This window comes from Pelecanus crispus, chromosome 5 (genome assembly GCF_030463565.1).
Source record: "Pelecanus crispus isolate bPelCri1 chromosome 5, bPelCri1.pri, whole genome shotgun sequence".
NCBI lineage: Eukaryota > Metazoa > Chordata > Aves > Pelecaniformes > Pelecanidae > Pelecanus > Pelecanus crispus.
In genome coordinates this window covers 84778962-84806350 of record NC_134647.1, presented here as the reverse complement: position 1 = coordinate 84806350, position 27389 = coordinate 84778962, and the positions used below count along the sequence as shown (strand labels likewise).

General features: G+C 39.6%; 1 protein-coding gene across 4 annotated transcripts; it reads left to right on the top strand.

Annotated features, from left to right (window-relative positions):
• The first annotated feature begins 402 nt into the window (after positions 1-402).
• On the top strand, positions 403-22725 carry SLC25A24 (solute carrier family 25 member 24). 4 transcript variants are annotated; one of them, XR_012831073.1, is made up of 13 exons: positions 403-596; positions 7231-7443; positions 11216-11342; positions 11852-11939; positions 12416-12527; positions 15206-15364; positions 15702-15854; positions 16994-17101; positions 18799-18966; positions 20482-20632; positions 21190-21382; positions 21995-22054; positions 22479-22725. XR_012831073.1 is itself a non-coding variant. In XM_075711138.1 (12 exons), exons 1-11 carry the CDS (start codon positions 411-413, stop codon positions 21366-21368), a joined length of 1644 nt encoding a protein of 547 aa, XP_075567253.1. In that variant the 5' UTR covers positions 403-410; the 3' UTR covers positions 21369-21382; positions 21995-22725. The 4 variants fall into 4 exon arrangements, 3 of the variants coding, with proteins under 3 accessions (XP_075567253.1, XP_075567254.1, XP_075567256.1); XM_075711138.1 differs by having other exon boundaries at positions 21995-22725; XM_075711139.1 differs by lacking the exon at positions 7231-7443 and having other exon boundaries at positions 21995-22725.
• The last annotated feature ends 4664 nt before the right edge of the window (positions 22726-27389 follow it).

The following is a 27389-nucleotide window of genomic DNA, read 5'->3' as shown; positions in this document are numbered from 1 at the left end:
AACCCAGGCCTCAGCCGCTGGCGACTGGAATGGGCCCAAGTATCCAAAGGAGGCCTTTTGCAGCGTCGTTGGTGTTTCGCTGCTTGTGCTGGAAACCTTTGGCCGGATACAACCGTGTAAAGGCGGAGGGCGAGCTGAGGGGAGCCCGAGGGGCTGGGGCTGGGGCTGCCGCCCGCGCTCTCCCCTCAGCGGCTCCTTTCCCGCCTCCGCTCCTTTCCCGCCTCCCGCCTCAGGGCGAGGGGGAGGACGGAGGACAGAGGGCGGGGGCCCCCGCCCTCCGTCCTCCCCCTCGCCCTGAGGCGGGGCCGGCGCTGGCGGCAGCGCAGGCGGTGCCTCCCGTCCGCGCCCAGCCCGCGGGAGCCGAGGGGCGAGCGTCCCGCTGCCCGCAGCCCGCAGCGCAGGGCCCCGCCATGTTCCCGCTCCTGCGGCGCTTCGTGTTGCCGGCGGCCGCCTGCGACGGGAGCAGGGATGGCGACTCCCGGTACGCCAACCTTTTCAGGAAGCTGGACCTCAACGAAGACGGGAGGGTGGATATCGCCGAGCTCCAGACGGGCCTCCGGGCCATGGGCATCCCGCTGGGAAAAGAGGCGGAGGAGGTGCGAGCGGCGGCGGTGGGGCGCTGGCCGGCTGGGGCGCGCCGCGATGGCCGCGGAGCCGAGGCGGCGCGGCGGGGGCTGCTCCAGACCCGGGAGCCGGACGCGGGGGCTTCGGAGCGCTGCGGGGCGAAGCCGGCCTGGGGCCTGCCTTCTTCCTGACCGGCGGCGCCCAGCCTGCTCGGGGGCTGCGTGGTGCGGGCGCGCCTCGGCGTTGGCAAGGGGGGGTCCCGAGCGCAGGGGCTGTTAGCGCGGCTGTCGCTCTGCTATGGCACGGCCGGGTTTACTCATCGTGTGTCGGCTCTTCGCTTCCTTTAACTCTTTGTTGCGTGGTATTTGATAGCATATTCCTCCTCCAGCACGGTAAAGGATGGTAATTTACAGCTCTTGTCTGTCACTACGCTTGTTGCGCGATGTAGGTCAGAGTAAATTAAGGCTCGCTTTGGGCAGCTGGTAAGTAAATTTGTGTAACCGTAGTTGTGGTATCTGATCTAGTTGTTGAAGCTAGGTCTCCATGAATACATGGACACCATTCTTCTTGGCATGGGCTGTGTCTGATGCCAAGGCCCTTCTATTTAAGAATGCACACTTGTAACAGGGACCACGAAACCACAAAACAGACGGCACACAGTCTTTGGGCTATGGATTCTGCAGTGATTGGGTTGGACTATTAAATTCCTTTGTCCCCTCTTATCAATGTTGTGACCTCACAAGTCAGTAAAACTTGAGTCATAGAGCATTCCAGTGCAACATGGAGTTACACTAGCAAATCTGATCTGTACCTGGAAGAGAAACTCCTCTTTCCTGGTTGTTTTCGGTAATCCCCAGGGATCAGAATATAAAATCATTTAATACACAATTCTGTAAGATGAGTTTGCACTGAAAAGGTACGCGTAGGTTCAGTTAGCCTGAACAGGTACAGCTGAGATCTGTGCTGCAGCTATTACTGTAACAGTCCTGTTCTTTGTTTGAGTATAAAGAATGGTTGGATGGCATTCCACTGCTGTGCCTGCATTAACCATTGCATACTTTCTGAAAGAGGTTCAGGAAAGTGAACTTAAATTTTGACTGCGGTGTTAAGAGATATATTGGGTCAATAATTCATTTTCAGTGACCTTATACTAGTTGTGGGACACTGCCAATTCTTTTCCATGGTCTCATTATTTGGTCTCTATTTTACCTCTTTTTGGTGTATTTAATTCTCTGTCTCATATACTTAAGGGAAAAGTATCCAGCAGGCCTCTTGAGTTGAATGATGCTTGTGTGAGAGTATAAGTGAAAGCATGCTTTCACTTCGGTATTGCTTCTGGTCAAAATCATCTTTACAGTAAGTACATTGTGCGTTCTCGGTTTTTGGTGTATAAAGGAAGGGACAGTTTGTCCTGTTTGCTTATCCATAAGAGTTGTCAGTATTAAGAGTATGCTAGTTGCAAACTTCAATCACACGTTATATACACATTGTTGAAAACCTGTTGTACCAGTTTGACTGTAACAATTTGGGGTTTTTACTTACATTGAACAACAGGGGAACAGGTGACCAGTTAATTTTCTGGCATTTAACAAGGGTGGTCTTCCCACATAATTCACTGAAAGCCCTGAGACACAAGCGGCATGTTCCTTACGTTTGGAACAACTTAGAATTGAAGTTCCAAGTTCTTTCTCAAGATCAGTGTGATGCCTTTCATTAATAGTGCACATCTGAGTATCTGTCAAATTCTTCTCAGTTGCTACAGAATAAACTGGAAGTGAAACCCATGAAATCAACAGAGATAAGCTAGACTTACCTGGATGTAATGGAGAGCAGGAACTGGCTGCCTTTAGTTGCTTAAGAAACAGAGAGTAAACAAAATAAGCCATGAGTCATATTGCACGTTTGAAAGGGGTGGAAGAGTTGTTGGAGTGTGCTGAAACTTCTATATGCTCACTATTTTAACCTTAATGGTGGGCACGGTTTGAACTAGAAACTAGACTGGTTATATATAACTATTAATAACTAGAATTGTTGTAAGAGAGCCTCAGTAAGACTTGCCTCCAGCTTCTTTCTTGTCTTTATGTAGCTAATCTACTTCCTGTACTTTCCTGCAGCTTGAAGCTGCCTTCTCCACTTAATTAACTTCAAGCTCTGAAGCGATGTTGGACTCTGTAAAATGTCTTTTTATTACTTGGTAAAAAGGTATTTTATTAATGAAGTCAGATATTGAATGATATTTATGTTTGGAGAGGCAGAAGTAGTCTTATAATTACTAATAACTAATGAGTAAGGAAATGAGATGTAGAAATATTACACAGTGTTGCAAAGTGTTAGCTGCTGAACTGCTCAGCCCTGCCAATGGTAGTGGCACTGTGGGGTGGGGAGACCTTGGGATATCCTAAAGCAGAGTAGGCTTTGGTCCCTCATGGCTGGGTCGGGGTCTCAGGCCTTGCACTATTGTTGTGTTCTAGATGCAGGTCTGGGTTAGGCTTCCAAAAACGCTCTTGCAGGGCTGGCTTCTCTTGTATGGGACAAAATCTATGTACACGGGAGTGTTGGTCACCATACTTCTGGGGGGCACAGCAGCTTCATAGATAACTCCTGGTAGGGGACCACGTGAGTGTTACTGTGTGTCACTGCAAAGTCAGTTGGTTCATCTTAAGTCGTCGTCTTCACGTATAAATTAGTGTTTGAGCTACTAGTATTACTTTCCTCTCTTCTCTTGAAATGTAATTCCTCTCTAGAAGGAATATGCATGTCTTTAAAAGATACAAAGCTGCTGTCCATTTGAGTAATAGACTACTGGTATGCTCTGTTTATTTCACCTTTCATCAGTTGTCTTAGCAGTTTTATTAATGTTTACTATATGATGAGACACTCTTTTAGGTGAAGTAACATTGTAGATACGAGGATTGATGTGAAACCATGTGGTAAGCTTTGGAGATACGTTGTATGTCCCTCTAAGGAAGAATCATTTTTTCCCATAGCAAGACATCATTAGCCCTACATGACAGAAGCTCCTGACTTTGTGTTCTACTTGACCTGCCTCCTGTTGGTATCTGACAGACAAAAGTAAACCACTGGAAAATCCGAAATGTGTGCTGCTTAGAGGCTGCCAGGATGACTCCTGTTTTATGTTGTAGTAATATTACCTGCCAGGAGTGGGTAACTTTGCAAAGCTTTACCAAAGATTCCTGACATGATACGTCAACACATACAGAGAAGGAATTCAGTGTGGTGACAGTATCAAATGGTGCTCTACAAGCAACATTAACAGCTATTGTACGGTCACTTTGGTTAGCGGAGCTGTCCAGTAAAGACATAAAATAGACACTGGGATCAGATCTCAAATGATCTCATCCTGTGTCTTCAGAATGCGATGAGTCTTTTAGGCAGGAGTGCCATAAATGGTGTGAGTGGTTATATGAAGTACTATTTTTGTTCACCCTTTCCTTCTGTTGCAATCAATCCTTACAGTAAACCTGTAGGAGGCGAACTCCATATTTCAAGCTTCAGTTTGGGGTAGGAACAGCCAAGCATACAAATGCAGGTACTATTTATACATCTAGTCCTGGAGCTAGGAGTAGAAAGATGTTACTGAAATGAGTAACTACATTCTGGAAACAGTATAATGATCTTATTTGGACCATCTTTCTGTCAGGTTTTGACATAAGTCTTTGCCTGCGTTAAGGCTCCTTTAGATGAAGAAACAGCGTGATGAGACACCTCTGTGTGGTGGAAACAAATGAGACTACATTCTCAGCAATCAGAATATGGTCTGTTTAGAGTAATTGACTGTGTTTATGAAAATTTTAGTCCAACAAAGTCTAAAAATACACAGAACACTTGAAGTGTGTTGCTGCATTTAAACCAAAGAAAATACAGAATCCTGTCAGGTGAGGCAGGCCGCTGTGCTGTGTCTCAGTGTGAGAGGACAGGTGAGAGCAGGGCCAGGTGTGTGTGGCTTCCTTCTGTGCTTTTCTCCGGCCTTGGAACACTGCAGCTAGATAGTGCTTCACAGCTTGGACTTACATAGCTGTTCTTAGTCCAGAAAGCACATACTTGTTTAGTGACTGAGCTAAATATGTCCTTGGATGTTTCTCCACTGTTTTATTAAGATTTTGCGCTTTTCTTAGTTTTGGTAACTTCCCTTACGTGGCAAAATTAGAAGGCTAGTAGACCCAGTTAACTGAAGCTTCTTCATTATGTTGTAGCTTGGCTAGAAACATACAAAAAGCACTAGTTACTTTGGCAACTTCTTAGAAGAAACATGGGCATTTTCGATCACACAATATCTACTCTTAGAAATTATTATTATACATGATATGCAAATTTGCAGTCTTACAAGCTTCAGCACTTTCATGTCTGTGTGTCATTCTTTATGTCAAATGAACCTTTCTCTCACCAGTATGCCAAAACTGGTACTGCAGATTTAGAGTAGGCAGGCATCTTCAACTTTATACCAGAAGAAATGTCATGTGATGTGATGGTAGAAAACTGGAACGACTTAGTTGCTTTTCAGGTCATAACAGGTGTTACGATTATGTCTGATTATGGGGACTTAACTGTGAAATACCACAACCATCTTCAGTACTACATCTGACTTCAGTTGTAAGCAATCATGTAAGTCATTATTTCATTTCAACGTGCACAGCTTCAGAAGCTTTTAACTGATACGTGCTGTGGTCTCCAAGTCTCCATACGAAAGACCAAGAATATAAGTTTGTTTTCATAACACTTTAAATATCCAAGGAGATATAATGAATTTTTTAAATACTAACTTGATAGGTTTTTTCCTGAACAGTGACAGGGTACAATGAATGCTTAGTTCTTCCACTTGCTGCAAAGTGCAAGAATGCCAGGCACCAAATATGAGAACCCCCACCTCTTGAAGATCTCTTAATCACACGCTGAAATGCTTTGCTAAATTCCTGTCTTGAGACAGCAGTGTGTCCCAGGTAAACAAACAAGGTAAACTGGTAAATCTTTTAACATGACTGTAAGGTGGAGATGCCTCTGTAGCAGAGTAGTCTTATTTAATGGAAAAAGTCAGTCTACCAAGTATGTTCAAAGTCAAAAATACCAGTGTAACTTGCAAGGAATGATGAATGAAGGTACAAGAGATAGTTTGTGTCTCCCGTTTATGCTGTTTCAGATTCTTGGAATCTAATTCACAGCTATGAGTTGAGAGAGTTTATCCAGGTCCTGAGGGAGCAGCTTCTGCAGGGCATATTGGAGAGCATACTCATGACTTGCATCTCTTCCTTTTTAGGCTCATTTTATAGAGATTCTGTTACCTGAAATGGACCATGGAGAAGACTGCTGCTAGTGCTTTCCTGTTTCAGGGAAGAGTGGTGCTCAGGACAAAGAACAGGAAGGGGAAGCTCTGCAGCTGATAGCAACACCTCTGCTACTGCCAAGGGTGGAAGTCTGCTGTACTGGAGTGGGAGGCTGTTAAAGTCTGTCTCTGACAGGTCTAAAGAGCCTGCTTGGGTACTGTTTACATGTTGGTAGTATCCTTTGGGAGGGAAGCAAATAAATATGAATGTAGCATTTGAACAAGTCTTTGGAGGCAGTACGAATGACTGTTTTGCTCAAAATGCAGTGTTGTGTTGATTTCTGGAGGTTAAGTGGCAGTCTGGTTCGTTAGTGTGTGATGTGAACTCACTGGTTGGGGTATAATGCTGTGCGGACGCATCCGCAGGCTCTTTCCCTTTGTGCTGGATTTATCTCCCAACTGATGCAGTTTGACTAGACTGACTTTAATAATCTTTACTATTGATTTTTGGGTTATCATTGTGTGTCATGAATTTGTGTAGTCTTGGTGGAATAGATAGGAAAAGGACAACATTAGTATTGTAGGGTACATATCCAGTAAAGAGAGGAGAGTTGCATATACTTGAGCTGTGACAGTCTAATAACTTAAAACTGTAGAATGCAGAGCTATGTGAATGACTGGCACTAATTATTTTGGAGGTGAGGGGGGAAAGTATAGAAAAAGGGAAGAGGAGGAGAAGGGAATATCATGATTGGTCTTACATATATTACCTCTGGTTTTAAAAGAAAATGTGAAATTTGAGAATGTCCAAAGTCATGATGCTGTTTGTACTGTTGTGCTGGTGGCTTTTCTATGCAGTATTTGTACCTGTGCCCTTTGGAACTCTAGGCAGAGGTTGCAGAACAATGAATTGCATCAATTACATATCTTTAAGTGTTGGTTTTTTACTTAGCAGGATAGGAAGCTAGAAACACCCAGTAACTTCTTGATGGGTCACTTCCTTTTAAATATTCTTTATGTTATATTAATTAGCTGAAATAACAAGCTAATGAAGAGATGATTGGTAATCATTTGTACTGAGCAGCCCCACCTTTCAGGCACAATTCAGTTTTGTAATCAGAATGTGAAGGCTTACGCACAATACACAAATAATAATACTAAGTAATATAAAAATTGAACTCTGAATTTAAAAGAAAAGTCTACATAAAAGCATTAAGATTTCTAGTGTCTTGCATTCTCTGTCTTTACATTGTAGCCGTGACTGTGTTAAAGTTCATAACTTCGGCACAGAGTAATCTAATGATTCATCAGGCCACTTATAGAGTGTCAGGATTTTTAGGTATATATAAAACATGTCTGTAACTTTTCTGATTTTTTTTTTTCAACAGACCTGCTGGCTTATGTTTCCACACCAAATACAGAGGTCTTCTGGAGGAGTAGGAATTCAACACTGCGACATGCTTTATATGATTCAGAAGTTTAAAAATAAAATTCTTCAGTGTTTCATTGTACTTGTGGCCTTTCACACTGGTGTTGCCTCACTGTGCAGGATTTTTGAAAGCAGCTGTATTAACAAAATACACAGCAGAAAAAGAAAAAAGGTAGCAGAATTAAAAAAAAAAAAGAAAAAGGAAGCAGTGTCATGACCAAATAGGTCAGCACAGGAACATTGTAGTCAGTATGGTGAAGGCCCGTAGCATTGAAAGGAAAGATCATCTAAACTGTCTTCCTGTATCTATCGGTACTTAGCAATTCTTTGTGTGGTCACCGTTTCATTTTATCTAGTGAATTATCTTTATTGCTTGGGGTCAAAGTTTTTAGACAATGAGAAAAGGAATGGCACACCTTGAAAAAATAAACATTTTCCTCTTGGGGCTGGGCCTACCTAAAGGTGAGGTGATCCCACAGTAAGTCTGTGACAAGAAATGGCAGGTTTTACGTGGCAAGCACACTGAGCATTGTTTCCCAGGACTTCCAAGCGAGGACTGGCATATAGTTTGGTTCCTGTTCTATTGTTGTAAGCCTGCCTATTTTAAAATGCATCCAGTTCTCCTCCATCAGAGCAGTTGGTGAACCAGGAAGTGGCACAGTGACAAGTGGTTGTAACTATGCAAAATCTGGGAGTATATTAAATGCAGAACAGCAGAGTGGGATTCAGTGTTGAACTGAAGTGCGGGTGACTGAACGTTGGAGCTGCTTGCCTGGGGAGGCTGTGGAATCTCCATCCTTGGCGATGTCCAAGACTCAACTGGATGTGGTCCTGCGCAACCTGATCTAATTATATCTAATTAGATGTGCTTTGAGCCGGGGTTGTGCTCGATGGCCTCCAGAAGTCCCTTTCAACCTGAATTATTATTTAATGCTGTGAATGGGCAGTTTGTACCTGGGAGTTAGTGTGCCACAAAATCAAGTAAGCGTCTTCCTGCTGGCTATGTCCACGGAGTATATAACCCCCCACGAGGGAGTTTCTGCCCTCCAAGTGGAAGGCAAGCTCCTTTAGTGTTCCTGTTTGTTCCACAAACTTGCAAATTACTGGTTTTCATCTGAAACTTTAACACCCACATAATTAGTACATTTCAGAGACAGCAAGAGGCTTTTGTTTGTATGAACTTTTAGATCTGTAATGTGAGAAAAATGCATGTGCCTGCTGAGGGAAAGCATACGTTTTTGTTTCCTGTCGCTTCTGTTCTGCTGCACTGAGAGAGGCTGGGACTGGCTTGAAGTCTGGAAAATAACTGTAAAAACAAAAGTAGGGAATGGAGAGTATGTTTGTGCTTATCCTTTTCTAGTTGTTCCAATATAAAATCCGCTCATTAGGCAGATGAAATGAAAGGTGCCCCCTTCACACTGGCTAATTGCCAGCTCTCTAAACCTCCTAGGAATTTCCGTTTTCTTTGGCTCACGTCATCCTCAGCAGTGGAGGTTTTGTACTTGGAATGCAGTTAAAGTTTTGTCATATCTGTGAGCCCGAACAACACTTTCTCCTTGTTCTACGTTTTTCTTTGTGTAGTTCAGATAGCAGTAGGGAATAGTAACAATTTGCATTGATTAGAATTCGCTCAAAGTGTGTATATGCCACATAGATTACGTCTCCCCAGTAGCTTGTGGGAGTCTAGCAGGGCACCCTGATCCTGCGGTATGAGGTGCCGTGCGTGGAGTACAGGACGGGTTGAGATTGCGGTGTCTTTGAGGGGGAGACTCTCTTCTGGCTAGAGTAATTTTTAATGGTGGGTTTTGGTTTGGGTTTTTTTATATGTATGATTGGGTTTATTTGAATGGTCTTGTTAGAAGGTCATGGTCAGGAATGCATCCATAAACTTCAATAAATGTGAACTATTTTTTTCGTAATGGGAAATTCTGAACAGCCCTAACCATATTGGCAAGGGCATGAAACTGAATTGATGAGTATATTTTTGTTGATAGGTTATTAACAGAAATGACAATCAAGCTGGACTTATGAGTATACCAAACCCACTATTTTTCTAAGCTGATACCAAACACCTTTATCTGAGTATGCAGTAACTTGAGTTGATTTTATGGTGCATAACTTGCTGTATTACGGGAGGTAAATAATTTGCTTCTTATTTCACTGTGGAGTACCACATTGTCTTCCTCCCTTCCATTGAGAAATCTATGATAATATTATGAATTTTGTTTTTTTGAAATTAAGTATTAAAGTACATTTCTTTTAGTAGAGGGATAGGAGAGATAAAGGAGGCAACATAAATGTATTTGGATGTCTTCAATTTTTTTCAGACACCTGCAACAAATACCACCAGAGTTTTCAACTTCCTTTATGTTTAGTTTCTGTAGGCTAGAACTTGTTGGACTTTGGTCTTTTGAGGACTTCTACTAATTATAGTGGAGTAAACAAAATGATTAAAAAGAGATTTTGCAGATTAGAACAGCCATGCAAATCTTGTTGAGAGTTACTTTATTCAGAAACTACAGTTGCGCAAGGTAGTCTGCGAAATGGAAGATATTTGGAAGAATTTTTGGCATACGCTTTATGTGTACCCTGAAGTGCTCTGAAACTTACTGCACATTAACCAAGAGGTTGTGCTGTCAGGTTGGTCTCCTGTCCGCCTTGTACGGAGTGCTGCTCCTGTAGGATTTCACACATTGAAGGAGACCACAGGGACTGATGCCAAAGGAAGAGATGAGGCATAATTTCCCCTTAAATCTTGTGTTCTGGAGCAGGGTTTTGGGGTGGATTTCTCTGCCCGCTTCCTGTGTGTGCTGCCGGAATTGCCAGCAGCACTGTGGAAGTGCGAGAGTGGATGGAACGCGGTGGTGTGCAGCGGGCCTTGCCTCTCCTCGGCCCCGCTGCTCGCTCTGCAGCCCGCTGTGTGCGGGGCGGCCCTTGCTGTGGCGTAAAGCCCACGCTAATAAATCCTGCAGAGCTCCTTAGCTTAGGCTTCGCCCTTCGTGGGGCTTTGCCTTTGAAGACGTGTCTCAGCAGTTACAGCTGATGCTTGGGGGGGCTGCTGTAATTTCCCTTTTTTAAAAAGTATGTCTTCACACTCAAAAATGGTAGAGTATTCTGGCCCTTTGCTGATGGAGAAGTGTATGCCTAGGCTGTATTTCAGGCTTGTGTTCTGCAGTGCTGGCAATTGTATACCATGCATTCAGCTCGTAGTTAATTTTACATGTAGATGTTTCTTATCTGCAGGACAGTTACTAGAAACACATGCAAAAATGGAAGATAACTGTGCTTCTATTTGTTACAAGTCTGTTGTTTGTTTGGTTTAATTTTTTGTCAGGGCTTCAGTTTGAAGCAGAAAGCCCTGTCTTCTCAAACCTGAGGGGGTGGAAGTGCTAGTCAGGCAAGACCTTTGTATTTTTTTTTGTCAGCAGTTAAACAGTTAATCGCTGTTTGTATTCTTATCTTTATAATTACTAGACCACTGGATTAAAGAGGATAGTTAAGACTGTGTTTGTTTCATTTTACTGACATATTGACAAATTTAATGTATAACCAGGAAACTCACAGGCTCAAAGTTGTTCTCTTTCATGATTCTGTCCTGTCTCCCACCTTCTCCTCCACAAATTATTGGATACCTGTAGGTGTAACTTGCCAGTGCTGGTGAGAAAACTTACAATCTTTGAATAGTAAAGTTATGTAAATAATAAATAATGCTTTTTTAAATCTATCTTTGCTGCTGAGTGTTTTCTCTGTTTATGAAAATACTGAGTGTCTGTTAAATTCTGAAAACAAAATGTAGCTCTGAAGTGTATGCTTAGGTGTTTTCCTGATTTTACTCCCTAAGTGACCAATGTGATGCTTTTCTTAAAGCCAGGGCTGCCATGCTGCTCTTGCTTTGTGACCTGCTATAATTTGGAAAAGTCAAATGTTGAATTTTCTCTTAACAGAAAATTTTTAAAGCTGGAGATACTAACCAGGATGGACAGCTGGATTTTGAAGAATTTATGCAGTATCTTAAAGATCATGAGAAAAAGATGAAACTGGCATTTAAGAGCCTGGACAAAAACAATGACGGTATGCCTTCATTTATTGTATTTGTTCAAACGTTGTTTGAAGAAACTATGCATTAAAAGTTATCTTCATTTATATTCTTTGTCTAAACTGGAGACAAAAAGTTGTGAATATGGAGCCCCTACTTCTTTTCCTTGATAGGATCATAATTATAGTTTACTATAGATTGAAATAATAAATTGTTATAGTCTTTTTGTCTTTTTATTATTTTCCGGGTCCATTGATCTGGGGCTCTTTGTTCCCCACATGGAGAAACTGTAGGGAAGTTTCTAAGTATCTCTTAAAGATAAAATAGTTTTTAACTCATTGAATGTTTGCATTGCATTTGGTTGCATGATTTTAATGTACTTCGCTCAGTCCTTGCAGTAAAATACATCATCTGTGTTTAAATTGATTTTAAATTATCTTTGCTCTTATGTAGGTGTTATAATGGAACTTAGTGAGCTCCGAAGTGCTAAGTGTATTAAGCTCCATGTTTTAAATACGTATCATCTTTCTTTTAATGTTTCAAGGAAAAATTGAAGCATCAGAAGTTGTCCAGTCCCTCAAGATACTGGGTATAAGCATTTCAGAAAAACAGGCAGAAAAGATCCTGCAAAGGTCAGGAATTATTATTTCTTAAAGTATTTTAAGCTTCTTTGTATTGTTAATTATTATATTTTTATAATTCAGAGAACAGGATAATTGGGATTATAACTTTGAAAGGTGTTGGTACCTTCAGTGGTGCCGCTATAGGAATTCTCACATATTCCATCTGTTCTTGGGTGATAGTAAATCTAATTACTATTTGAGCATCTAGTTCTGGGAGGAGAATGTTATCTCATTTCCCTGTAAATGTTGTTGATAGAATGAAGCATTTTTAAATGGAATATGTCAGATGCACTTGGATAAGAAAACCATAGTATTGAAAGGCCATGGCAGATTCAGCCTGGAAGTCTCCATATGGAATTTACAGTTGGTTGTCACTGATGTGATGGCCAATATTTAAAAAAAAAAAAAAAAGGCAACAAAACAGAACAAACAAAAAAAATCCCTGCTACTATTTCCTTATCTAGTTTTGTTCAATTTCTTTTCAGTATTGATGCTGATGGGACAATGACAGTAGACTGGAATGAGTGGCGAGATCATTTCATGTTTAACCCGGCTACAGACATTGAGGAAATAATTCGATATTGGAAACATTCCACGGTAAGTTCAACTTTTCTTTTAACTTGGTGCAGCTTTTAAGTTCATCTCTGCTGGGTTAATTTGCAATATTGAGTATAACAGCTTCACAGTTGTTATGCTTCAAGCATACCTGTATTTAAGATTGTTCGGTTTTCCTTTTCACTTTGTGCTCTCCCATTTACAAGCAGGATAGTGTGATGTGAGTTTCTTCTGAACAAAGAATTTAATCTAAACTTTGCCAATAATTATCAGTAATTCTTAGGAAGGAATCCTTTTCTTCCTTTGGAGATATTCCACAGAAAGATAACAACTACAATATTAAATGTCTTTCTTTTCACGTTACAGTACATTCCTATGTTCACTGCTTTTGATGTGTTGAAACAAACTATAGAAACATTTTAACTATTTTGTATGTTGAAATTAGTCCAGTATTTGCATTTATATAGTAATATCATTATCATAAAATTACCAGTGTCATTAGTGATGATTTTCTGTGCATATGTTTTCACATTCTTTTGTGCTATAGAATTTAATTTAAGAATGACAGAATATACAGCAATAAGCTATCCACTGTGCAGATAATTTTTTAAGTTACTATTGAATGGAGGTCTTGCCACCTCAGTGACTGATTTTTAAGAACAAATAATAAGGTAAGTAAACCAATAGTAATCCTGTTTGCTAAATGTCCTTCCTGTAGATTATTGGAGTAATCCATAAAGTTAGGTAAAGACAGATTTCTTTGAATATAGTAAGACTATTTATATCTTCAGGGATTAGTCAGCATTTCCGTAATAAAAAAAACAGTTTATGAGATCTGAAAGCTTTGAGTGTTCACACTGTACAATCTCAATTCAGAAATGCTTGCCAAAAAGGGAGTTAGGTCCCTGTTTGCTGAAGAAAACACTTGAGGCACTGCTATGAGGTCAGATAGTCCTGGTCCCAGCTTACTTAGTGGAAAAAACCCCTTTGCTTTAATAAAATGCTTTGTATTACTATTATTAAACATAAGATCTATTTTTTTTTTTCATTATGGAATGTCGTTAGTTACCCCTAAGAAACAATTTTAGAAGTCTCTTGCGATCTTCCAGTGTTGCAGTCAGCTGATGACCCAGTTATCACAGCAAGCAAAATCCAGCTATATGGCAACACAGCTGGTGTTTCAGATAAGATTAGACGTGAGACCTCACACGCCTGGCTGGCATTGACAACTCTTCCAATTCTGTTTTTGTTGTAAAATTTTAATTGCCGTCAGACTCTTCCAAGCAGATAGCTGCTTTGGCATAGAATTACTATGAGTTGGTAGCTGTGGCTTTTCTGTTAAGCGCCCTCAAATTTAGCTTTTTTTCTTAGTTGTGTTTAGGGCTCGGTAGACACAAGGTTTAAACCCTGGTAGATATGCATAATATCTCTAAGAACATTGAATTTATGTTTTGAGAGTTCTGATTGATCTTTTGATGACTCCATGTAGTTGAGCAACTGATGACACCTTACTTGGAAACCACGAATGTCAGAAAGATGAAAGGATTTTTCAATTAATCTGTTCTATGTTCAGTATCGATTCAACAGGACAAAATGCTTGTCCTGTTTGCCCAGTAGCTATATCTATAATCTGCATCCTGCAGTTCTTGTGTTCCAAATGACCAAGACAGTATTCTGTCTACTTAACAGATAGGGAATGCAGCATAAATCAGGGATGTAGTGTCTACAATTAAAATCAACAGTAGTTAAAAAAAGAGTTTATCAGTTAACATGCTTTCTGGTCAGTACTTATCAGTTATTAAAACATTCTTGCTTCTTTATAGGTTTAATTTATGCATAATATTGTCTTTGCATTATCTACATGTATTTTTTCTCATATATCATGGTTATAAATTACATGAAGAGCAGAGACCATGTTTAAGTGATACGTGAGATTCCATAGTCTTATGTCTTGGACAGTTTTATCGCTAAAGCCTATAGTGATGTTGTTCTTTGATCAAATTGAGTGGTAATACAAACATGCACCTCTTAATGAAATTTCAAACTTTTATAGCTGAAAAAAGTCATGAATGTGTCATTTCAGTGTAACTGATGATAAGAAAATTTATAAAGCATTAGGCAAACTTGTCATGTTGTAAGATAATACACAGCAGTTACCAGAAACAGAATATTCTGATATATCAGCTATAAAAATTCTACTTTAAAATGTTAGGGGATGTGGGGGGAAGGGGAAATCCCACATATGTGTGAATAAATTACCATGAGAGAAAAATCTCTTGTTAGCATCTTTAGGAGATTACCAAACTAATCCCAGAAGGCTGTCTGGTGAAAGGTTAGCTGCAACATACAAGCATTTGAGCTTTAGTGCTGTCTGTGAAGGTCTACTGATCATGACAGAATGTCTTTGTTTGGGCCATACTCAAGGCGGAAATTTGTCATAATTTTTAATGATGATGGTGCAGTCTTTGAAATGGTGGGTCTGTGGTGTTATTACTCAGTATCTATGTAGAAGTCATTAAAAATTGCTATTTATTGAATAGCAATAGCAATCCATAGCAAGTTAATTTATAGCATGTAAATTAGAGATATTTTTTATTTTTAGCTAGCATTTTACTTACATAGTCTCAGGTGGTAGGTTAATTTGGAATTCGAACTGTTGATAAAATGGAGATGATGGAACGAGATAGTTATTTGCACATCTTTGCTTTGGATTCTAATAGGTGTTGGATATAGGAGATAGTTTGACTGTTCCAGATGAGTTCACGGAGGAAGAGAAAAAGACGGGACAGTGGTGGAAACAGCTGTTGGCAGGAGGAGTGGCTGGTGCTGTCTCTCGAACAGGTACAGCACCGTTAGATCGCCTTAAAGTGATGATGCAGGTAGGTGCAATGTTCAAGAACATTTTAGTTTCCAGTGTATCACCTCAGGTTTTTAGAGAGCTGTTATGGAAAACTGATGGCCAAAATACAATATCTAAATTCTGCAGGTCCACTTATGTTTTGACAAATCCCATATTTTGCATTCATAAAAATCGTCCTTTCCATAATCATATTGGCAAAAATGTAAACAAAATATTATAGTACTTGTGCCACTAAAATAAGATTCTTTTCAATAGTGCATGTGTTTTTGCTAGTTGATATATTTAAGCAATACTTGGGTGATGAGTTTTGCACTCTAATCAGAGCAGTGTTCTTTACTGTGACTTTGTTTTTTTAGGTTCATGGTTCAAAATCAAACAAAATGAATATAGCCGGTGGTTTTAAGCAAATGTTGAAAGAAGGTGGTGTCCGATCCCTCTGGAGGGGAAACGGTGTAAATGTTGTGAAAATAGCTCCTGAAACAGCTATTAAGTTCTGGGCTTATGAACAGGTAAAATGATAAATCAGGAATGAAAATAATGGTAAACAAAATACTGTATCACTCTCACTGTTCATTATTTGCACTGTTGTATTATGGAGGAGTTCTTGTCATGGTTGGGGATTTTGTCATAGTAATTTAGAGTGACTTTCAGATTTAAAATAGTCTATTTATTTTGTTAATAGAATACTTGGTATTAGGCAGATTTTGCTACTGTATTATAAGCAGGGTAAATAAACTAAATCTGTCATACGCTTTAAACTGTCCTCCAGTCCGCATACATATGAAGTATGGAGTACTGCATTTATATATAGTTCGTTGCTTTGAAGTGACAACAACCAAAAACTTAGTGCTTTATGCCAGCTGAACTTATACAGGATTCTTTTTAAGTCAAGTATCACGGTGCTATGCAAGATGCCCTCAGCCTGGATTTTAGAGTTATATTTACCTCTGAATCAGCTTTAAGCATCATGTTAAGGCCTAATCCTCCTCTGGAAAATGAACTGCCGTTCTGGTGTAGTTAAATGATCTTGCTAGTGCCTCAAGTAAGACTAAATGAACATATTGTACATCTCTGTACAACTATGAAATAAAAGCAACAAAAAGTCAAGTAAACTTTGGGATATTGCAAGACTGAATGACAGGTTTTGATGCCGTAGAGTAACTTTGAGCACATTGTTCCTTACTCTTGCTCTGCCTTTCGGGAGCTCTGGTGCATTCTTGCATGATGGTGTCTCTGTCTGGAATGAAACAGTATGAACAGCTCTCTAAGTGTCTCTGTGAATGGGCTAGTTGATCTTTCATTCTTTAATTGGAGACTGGATCTGCAAGGGAGTTGGGTTGCTCTTTGTTATCTAGGGGCCATAGTGTAGGTACCTTTGTGTTGGCTTTTTGTAGAATATCTGACAGTACTGTGGGTAGCTGAGATATTTAATGTAAAGGATTCTTGCAGGCTGGAATATTTATTGTATTCTTGAGAATCTTTGCAGTGAGTATCGTGCTAAATTTGTTGGGTTAGTAGATGTAACTGTAACTACATGGAAAAAGTAAGTACAGCTTGAAAAGACGTTTTGTACTGTAGTCCCCTCATAGTAACTCTTGCCAGTCCTAAAAAGCATGTGATGTTTATTTTATGTGTGTTAACTATACAGTATAAGAAGATACTCACTAAGGATGACGGAAAGTTAGGCACCGTGGAAAGATTTGTATCCGGTTCTTTGGCTGGGGCAACAGCACAAACTTCTATTTATCCCATGGAGGTAAGTAACAGCATCTGCTTCCATTGGAGGCTCTACCAAATGTCTAATTAATTTCCAAAGTAAGCCCCATTTTGCTCGTGAAAGTATTATGGGAATTCCTCTGTGTTCCTGTGTCATAATTTATTTTTACTTTGGACTTTCTTTCAGAATTTCAGTACTAGGCATTTTAGAATATACTATGTTCTAATTGATACTTGTCATTTTTCTATATATATGGCTGTATAGTATTGTCTAAAGCAATGTTTAAATAAAACCTAGTTCAGGGGGAAAAAAAAATCCAATAACACATTTAAAATTAAGTACATATTCAAGCTATTTTCTAAATTGGGCATAAATCTTTTTCCTACTATACGTAAGCAAGGAATGGTCTTGCCTGTAGCAGAACTGATGAAATTCTGTTGCATTATGATTGGAGCTGGATCTGATTAGGAGATGAGTGTGAAGGGAGAATATAACAGCTACCGTTGAGACTGGGTGGATTAACTACTCTTTCCGCTGTAGGACGTATTTGTATGTGGTACTACATATGTTGCAATTTAACTAGTATTAATATATTAACTGCTCTAGGGTGGCTATTTCACATCCTGCTTTTTTTGTTAAATAGAAGTGGGATGTACTTCCTTTACTGCTGGTTCCCCGGAAAGTTTATCTTGTTGTGCAAAAAAATGGAATATATGTTGGGTCTGGGATTAAACCAATACCAACATCAAGATTTGGAAGTAATGAAAAATGTAACCTAAATACCTTGTTCATAAGGAGGGGTGTCAATAGGAATAGAACTTAGCTGTTTTCATTGCTGACAGTGGTAATGGTCTCTTTTTAAAAAGCATCCTTGTTGTTAGGGCTGCTGAGTCAGAACTAGTCTGAGTACAGAGATGGGTTAAATTATAGAATAACTGAAATGTTATGTAGATCGTCTGGATTATACTGATCAATGGAGACAGGTGAGCTATTCTACATAAGATGCTCTGATCTTCCTAACAAAGATATAATACTGCCCTAGAAGTGTTTTTTAGGGTGTTTCTAAGTAAAAGAGAAAAGCAAAGTGTCAGGAAACTCCTGAGGAATCTGCAGTCTTATGAGGCTTTAAAGTAGGCCAAATTCTTGCTCAGGAAATTACCTCTGTGGTTTCCTTTGGGTACTGTTATTAATTTCTTTGTCCTAAGATGCTGTATAGACTTATTTGCATTATTAATCAGATGCTGGGTTTCAGTAGTGAGACACAATCTCTATATCCCTTAGCTACCTCTCAAAGGGTTGTGCTTTTTGAAAGATTATTTTCTTAATGTGCTTTGCTGTTCCCAGATCAGAAGTTTGATCTGCTAGTATGTTAATGCTCTCGCTTGTTCTTTAGCTAATGCTTCTATTAAATATTGCCCACACTGTTGCCTTGAAGTTGATCAAAAATCTGCCTGTTTTAATCAAGAAAAGAAAGCTAAAATGCAATTTAAAAAGCCTAATAATTTGTAAGCTAGTGTATGGTAGTATGCACGCCTGTCTGCACTAATGATAAAGCCTAAAGAAGCCTACTGCTAACAAAGCCTTAACAGTAGTCATCACAAAGGAGATTTGAAGTACTAAAATGCAAAGCAGTTCCACAGAATTGAATAAGCAGAAGGGATACTGTGTTTTCCTGTGTTTATAAAATACATTAATAAATAGGTATGTAATTAAGGCTACTATTTTTTCCGCTTTAGGTTTTAAAGACCAGATTGGCTGTGGGTAAAACAGGACAATATTCTGGGATGTTTGACTGTGCTAAGAAGATCTTAAAAAGAGAAGGTGTAAAGGCCTTCTACAAAGGCTATATTCCTAATATTCTGGGTATAATTCCTTATGCTGGCATTGACCTTGCTGTTTATGAGGTGAGTTTAGATCACTGAATGCATATAGCTTTCATGAATTAATTTACAAAAAGGGTAATTATTCTTTAGCATACCTGTATCATTAGTTAGATTTGTAATATGCTTGTAGTATTACAGTTGCCTTCAATTTAAAATGGATAAATGAGAATTTCCACTAATCTTGCTAGACTTTAATGTTTTTCTTTGTTCATTCCTCCTGGAGGAGTGCCTGTGCCAATGGGCCCCTACATGCAACAGTACTGAACAAGAAATCTACTCATAAGGCAGGATTACACAGACCTTGGCAATACAACATGCTTGTGTACTTAAATAACCTTGTTGGACTGGAACGTACCTGTTCTATAGCAAATATGAGCCTTAAAAACCTGCGACATGCTTGCGTACTTAAATAACCTTGTTGGACTGGAACGTACCTGTTCTATAGCAAATATGGGCCTTAAAAACCTGACATAATATTCATATTATGTTACCTATCCTGCATTTATGATACTTAATACGTTTTTTTGCCATTTTCTCTGATTTATAATTGGATTTTAGTAATCTGAATTTCTTATGTGTTTGTGCCTGTCACTGGACTTCTTTGTGGCTGGCATACAGTTGCTGTGAGGAGTTTGAAACACTCTTTCCTTTCAAGAGGAACTGGCACCTCTTATACCCATCAGTAACAATTACAATGTTTTATCTACTTCAGATGCTAGATGTTGCTTCAAAGTGTGTTACTTAACTCAGGCGCACAGACTAGTCTTTTTTCTAGTCTAGACAAATCTTTTTGTGACACTGCAGTAGTATTCAGCAGAATTGCTTGAGCAAACGTTTTCAAACGTTTTTAGCACGAGAGGAAATGGGCTTAAGCTGCGCCAGGGGAGGTTTAGGTTGGAAATTAGGAAAAATTTCTTTACGGAAAGGGTGGTCAAGAATTGGAACAGGCTGCCCAGAGAGGTGGTGGAGTCGCCATCCCTGGAAGTGTTCAAAAAACGGGTAGATGTGGCACTTCGGGACATGGTTCAGTCTGGTCTACCCTTGATTGGTTTAGAGCAGACTTGGTAGTGTAGGTTAATGGTTGGACTGGATGATCTTAAAAGTCTTTTCCAACCTAAACGATTCTATGATTCTAAAGCAGTATGGAAGTTCTTTTCCACAGTTTGCCCCCTTGCTTCTGCATGGGGTGACGTGCAGAGCTGTGCGAGATTTTGTTGCACGCTATAGAATGATGAGTTGTGTTCCCCTCCTCCTCCCCCAAAGTATTAACAGGTCTAGAACATGGGCACTGTTGCTGCTGCTGGATCTTTTAAGGATTTCTCTTCTAGGCACTAACTACTGTAGTCTGGTTAAAGTCCTTACCCATGTGCTAAGGTGTTTACCTGTGCACTTTAAAAGTAAGCATGTAGGACTGGTGTAGTGAGATTGGTGCTTTTCAGGATTGAGCCCATAAGATTTCTTATGAATAAAGATGTATTTGTTTACTTTCTTGAATGGAGATCTCCTGTCTTATTATTTAATTTTATATCTTGGCAGCTCTTAAAGAGTACGTGGCTAGAACACTATGCCTCAAGCTCTGCTAACCCAGGTGTTTTTGTATTATTGGGATGTGGTACCATTTCCAGCACGTGTGGGCAGTTAGCCAGTTACCCTCTTGCTCTTATCAGAACACGCATGCAGGCTCAAGGTGAGTCCTGTTGTACTGAAAATGTTTCTGTGTGGTCACATCAAAATCATATTGTTTGGGATAGCTGTAGCAGAGACATGGGAATAAAAAAGCCCAACTTGGAAAACGAAGGACTTATCTGGAAAGTTTTTCTGAATGTTGATCCCTTCTCCCTATTACCCCCAACATTGTTCTTCATCATACTTAATTCAAATGTAGCATTTCAGACACCCGTGCTCTCTGCGCTCTGAGAGCCATGTTCCGTACAAGACTACCAGACATACAGCTCCTGTCATAGTCTGGGAGCACTTTTCTTGCCTGATAGGTTTGTGCACAGACTAAGGATAAGAGCCTAGGTTTCCAAAGGAGTGTAGGTGGATAATGCTTTTCAGTGGGACTTAGACACATGGATATCTCTCAAATGTCTGGGATTAGAGAAATCTCCTCTCTGTGAGGACTCAAGTTTTAATCAGTGGCCCTAGAGGTGCTAGTAGGCTCACCACCCAGGTGTTTAGTACTTGCTTAAGAATTTTAACATTGCTAGAAATGTTGTATAACACATTATCTTTTTGTTTTAGCCTCAGTGGAAGGAGCTCCACAGCTAAACATGGTCGGTCTGTTTCAAAGAATTATTGCTACAGAGGGAATCAGAGGACTTTATAGGGGCATAGCCCCTAATTTTATGAAAGTGCTTCCAGCTGTCAGCATCAGCTATGTTGTATATGAAAAAATGAAGCAGAATTTGGGAATAGCATGAAATGAAGGAAAAAGGTGAGATGCTTCTAATGTTGTTGGAAACACCAGAACAAAAATGATTTCTCAAGTAATCTGCTCTCACAATTAGAGACAGATCTTTGTGGAGAGATGCGTCAACTTTACTTTTGCCCTGAAGTGGGAAGAAACTTTCTTAAATTCTAGTTCACCATTTCTAAACAGATACCTATATTGCACTTTAAAATGTCACTGAGTTTAAAAAAAAAATAAAAATCAAGAAACTATCTTTAAATCAACAATATGTTTATATTTTCAGGAAATCGTGCATATTTTAGTCATTGGCTTTTTTATTTTTAATTTGTCTTCTCTAAAAATGTATTTGGCTTAGATCAAACCAAAGGTAGGAGAAGTTTATACTGCCTTGATACTGAATATATGAAAGTGACTTTTTGTTTTGTCACGCTGCCTATACTCAAGCAATTCACAGGCAACATTTTGCACACCTAGAAGTAAGCACTTACTATTGTTATTTTTGAAGACTTAATGCTAAGTTAATAAAAAAATAGGATCTTAAGTACACACAAGGATGGAGTAACACATTAAAATGTAGCCCATCACCTTTATCTTCAGGCTAACCTTTTTTTTTTTTTTTTTTTTTTTAACTTGAAGAATAAGAGCCTGAGAAACTGCTGTTCCATGGTATCAGAATACCTCAAATGGATTTACACGGTATTTTTGTAATACAATTGGTGATTTTCATAATTTGTTTCACTGGACCTGCTTTTCATTGCACTTGTAAATGCTAGCACCATTAACCATGACAAGCTTTGGGTTACAGCTGCACGGTTTATAGAATGATAATATACAGGAACAGAAAAAGCTTGGTTACTCGATCCGTTCCATACAAGTGCAAGTTACTGCTTAAAAATGGGGTGGAGGATCCAGTATTAAGCTGATAGCTGTAATACAGCCAATAGCAGAGCTCATCATAGCTGCCTCGGGGAGAGAAATGCTTCTCATTTTGGACTCTCCATTCTTTCCCTTTACTCAGAGGGCTACAGTCCACTATGTGCTTTTAGCCAATAGAGAATTGCATTATTATGTAAAGATTTTACAGGCTTGTCATGCGAGATAAATCCTCTCTCCCTCACAGTCTTCTGTGCATGCTGGCTGCATGTGTGAAATTCAGACGGTAAAATCCTGCAGCATTTTGTCCACATGACCAAATGGGACTGCTGATCTCAGGTGCCCATCAGATTGATGTTAATGAAGCAAGCAAAGCATGCACACAAGAACTTGTTAGTGCTTGAGAAACAGCTTCTCCTCAAAAAACAAAGTAGCACTTCCTCAATGTAGAAAGTAGGTATTTCCATGTACAAGTACTTCCAAACTGACTTCCTTTTGGGGGGGGGCATGGTGATGGTGCTCCATTTCAGCTGCCTTCAGGCCTGAACACTGAAATAGAGTAACAATTACTGCCAAACTCATTTGTTACTCTGTTTCTGCTCTCTGCAATGTGTGGTGTCTTAATCTTTGTAAATTCGGGATTATCTTTATACTTATCTTGACCTTCTAAAAGGAACTGCTCTTAGACCACTTCCTGAAATTGGATTACTGAAGGAAGAACTGTGTTCCTGTAAAGTCATTAAGGGTGTCTCTTTCCCCTTTCTCTCTCTTCTCCTCCGCCCCCTCCAATAAGCAAGCAAACATGAATAACTGCCTGAACCTCCCTTGTTCTGCATATCGAAGACTATTTGGGCCATACTTTTCAAACAGCAATCAGATGTAAATCTGTGTTCAGTGCTTCCATGGTTGGTGTTTATCCTCCATAAACTGATAAATAACAACTCTGTAAAACTTACATTATAAAATGTTGTTTTATCAGATTTCAGAAAATGGCAGCTTTAGCTGTGTCTTTTGGCCTTCCCTTTAGGGAAACCTTGGACTTTGCACTTTTTTAAAAAAACAAAAAGTTATTCTATCCAAATCATCCATATGTACAATGCCTTTCTGATCTGAATGTTTCTTGGTTTTGCCAACATTCTTGTATCTTTGTGGGATTTGTGAGATGAGTTCCCAATCATTTTGTTTGACTGTGACCAATGAGCAAATGTATTGTGTGTGTGTGATGCAGAGATGACTTTAGCAGTGTCTGTCTTCTAGACTTGCTCCATGTTGTTCATAGTGTGCAAGTGCTATTATGAGTATTGAAAATTTTGATAATGATGTTTTCAAATGTTGAAAAGATTCGGTCTTTCAAATTTAATTTTTCATTATGTGCCTTTATGATGACTGTGTTCAATTTTGTATTCTTTGTCTCTTAAGCATATGTTTACCTTTTTAGCTCTATAAAACTACCAGTTTCTAATAAATGTTTGTTTCCTTATCTGGCTGGAGTGTGCTGACGGTTTTTTCATGGCCTGATAGACAGATGACACTTCCTTATTGCACTATATGCATAATACTCAGTGTAAAAAAAATGAAGGTAATTTATCTAAAAATAAATTTGAGACTAGCCTACACTTTGCTGTTACGTTGATACTTGAAAACCTAGTTGGAGTTTAGTCAATTGTCATCCTGTTTAAAACTCCAGCTGTCTCATTGCTTAATGGAAGATCACATAATGTTTAATACTGTCGCTTGTTCATTGAACAGCATGATTTGCTTCTGTGTATGCTGCATGACAGAACTCTTAATAATAAGGGAAAACATATTTGCTTGTGTTCTTAATGTTTATCTTGCTTTGATGTTAATCTTCTTGTTAGTCAAAGGATCAGTATAAAATCTTTTCAAGGTAATTGACTTAATTTCCTCTGCATGTGTAGCATGGCTATCCTACTAAAAGCATGCTCAGTAGCCAGCTTTGATGACTCCTTATGAGTTTTTCACACCAATCCTTCAGATGTTAAAGATAATTGTAAACAAATTAGGGAGGCTTTTCTTGTCTCTGATTTCCTGCAAGTACAGTTCTTGTAACATAAGATTTAGAAATTTTCTTTTAAATAATGGAAGAGGTAGATGCTCGGTGTGTGATTCCTGATTAAATGAACAATCTAACATTCAATTCTACTCAAGGCAAGGATGCTTTTAACTGGAAAGTCTCTGCAATTGGGAACGCTGCGCTATGAATGATCTCTCTTACAGTGATCAAGTGGTAAGGTGTGGTCTCAAAGATGTCCGAGTTAGATGGTCCCCCCATCTGCTCCAAAAAGAAAATCTAAACTGCTACAAAGTGTAGCACAGGTATTTAAAATACTGCTTTCAAGTTAGCTTGTTGGGAAACTGAATTCTGCACTCTTTTTATCGAAGACTGGTCCAGGTAAGATGCTTTTTTGATGTGTAGGAGTTATTACGCAGGCAGCATGTATGATGTTTGGCTTTTGAAACAGCTCAGATCTGCAATGTGTGTAGTACCATTATTTCTAACTGCTTGCAACTACGTGCAGCTTGTGTTAAAATAACACTGAGGCAGCAAAACCACATGGGTAGGCAGTCTTCTTTAGGACAGCATACTCTTCTCCCTTACAAAAATATTTTTGCTATCATTTCGAAGTTTGTTGTGTGTTGGCCAAGGGAAACAGAATGCTAAGCAAGTATCTCAACTGTTTGTTCAAGCTCGTTCCTTTACTTTTTAGTGTATTCCACCAATGTATTTTCATAATCTGTTGAAATAGTGTGTTTCCATAATGCGTTCTGAGTTCTTAAATTAGTGGTGACGGATTTGTAGGTTGTTGACTACTTTTGTCTCTTGTCTTAAAATGCTTACTCTGAAACTTGCTAAAATCTACAGTCCAGAAAAATCTTTCACATTTTCTCTGTATCTTATCTTTTGCTAGGCGTTTAATATTTTTCAAAATGTATGCAAAGGTAGTGCCTGTAGATCATATGAAAAATTGCCATACAACTCGCTACTGCCTCTTTAGTTAAAGAAACTGAGGCATGGAGAGGATGTAAATCATGTAGTGGCCTCAGTAAGTTAATAAGAGGTTCAGGAATTGTGATTCCACATCCAAACTGATCCCTAATCACTTAGCTTTTTCTGGGGTGTTCCTTGAGCAAATGACTCTTCCTGTGCATAGGCCTATATGTAAGAGGCCCGGAAGGGAAAGGAAAAGCTTTATTTGTTTTCCCTTCAGGGTATGTGTGGGGCGACTGCTGTTCAGCAGCATTAACACTAGAAAATGCTGCAGAAATGGGTTGGAATTTAAAATAGGGCTACCAATGTGTGTTGTCTTCTACTTGACTGTGGTGGGCTTCCTGGCAGGGTGTCCGGCTCCAGCGGCTGCGGCAGTGGCGTTCCTCACAACGGCACCACCCTGGACCAAGCCGTCTCGCACACCCGCTAGTGGGAGTGCTACAGTGTACACTAGGTGCTGCAACCCACTTAGCAGCTTTCCTTTCTGCAAAAGAACACCGGGTGCTGCTGCTGCACCCCCCAGGTGAGGCTGGTGTGGGCCTGCCTGATGCCCACGTTAGCCTTCTGAGGCCCGGGCTGAGATGACTTCTGTTCTTTACTGTCTCATTTCAAACCTCTGAGCTAGCTGCACTTGTTGGTATGCAGCAGAATGTATCGGCATCTTGTTATTCCCTTCTAATATTTGCAGGTTAGAGAAGGTATGACAAGAAGCACGGTGCAGTATGCGATGCTGCTACGCGTGAACTCCCAAAATATCAAGGATGTCTTAACCTGCAGGCTGTTTGCCATGTAAGGAAGCGTGGTTTTTAAATGCTTCCCCTTCTGATGTCTGAGTGGTCTTGGGGGATGGCTTTTAAGGCTTACATTAAAACAAGATACTGATCTGAACTGTATGTTGTGGAGAACATAATTGGTGACAACTGGGTATTCAACACAAAGTCATTTTTGGAATATTGGCAGTCTTGCTGTGTGAATTATGTCTAGCTTCTACACCCTCCCAGTGTCTGAAAATATGTAGAAAAGTTACTACTTTTTTTGCCAATACTTGTGCAATTCAGGGTAAAAATTATTTGTGTTCTGACAACTAACTAAATGCATGAGTATTGTGCACCTAAGCTCTTAGACTTCGAGTCTGTTTTGCTAAATGGTTAACGAAGGAGTCGAGTATGTACTATATAGGTGTATAAAAAATACCCCATAGCATGTATACACATACTTACATATTCACATATATATCTCTCTAAATATACGTATAAAACCTTTTCTTCTCTGCACCAAGTTTGTGCATCTCCTTTGTGCAGTAGCTGGAGCAGCTTCTGGAATGGCCTTTTAATTGAACACTCCTGAAGCAGTGAAACTGCTCTCCCTGCAGACCTTTCACCTGCAAGCCGAAAGCATGAGATCGAGGAAAAGTAGCCAACAGGTTCTCTTAAATAACGTGTCACTAGTACTCAAACTAAAATCCAGAATGTTTTTTGTCCCCTCTAGGCTCACATCAAGCAGAATATCTAGTATCCATCCTGTTGAAGTAGGTGCAGGCAAAAAACATGAAGTTGAAAGGTGGGAGTATGGTAGATGAGCTTTTGAATGGGTACTCCTGCCATCTTAAACTAAGCCTTTTGCTAACATATTTGACCTGTAGTTTAGCTCTTGCTAAAGCACTGATATGGAAGCCCTCTCCCTCTCCCCCCATATGTTTTTTAATTGTTATTAACTTGTGTCATGCACGAACCAGGCTCTCCCTGCTAAGCCTTAACAGCCCCTCTGTCTTTGGAGGTTGTGTTTGGAGGAAACGTGCAGATTGATTGAACCCGAGCAGTGCCATCTACTGTCACGGTGTAATACTGATTTGTAAGGGGGAATGGCTTTTCTAGACTGAACATTTGAGTTAATTCCTTGGAGTTATCTTTACAGCAAAGGAAAAACAGTTTATAACAGTGCAGGATAAACCCATCTGAGCCATATTTTTAGTGGTGATTGTGGCAGTGTGACCTAACACATGTGGGAGCAATGCAGTTGGGCGTGAATTACAAAAAGCAAGAATCGTCGTTCTTTGCTTTGGGTAAGGTATTGAAAGAATCTATACTGCATATCAATTGTCATGGCTATTTTTACTTTTAATGAAAACTGTTTGAAAGAGAAAATAGA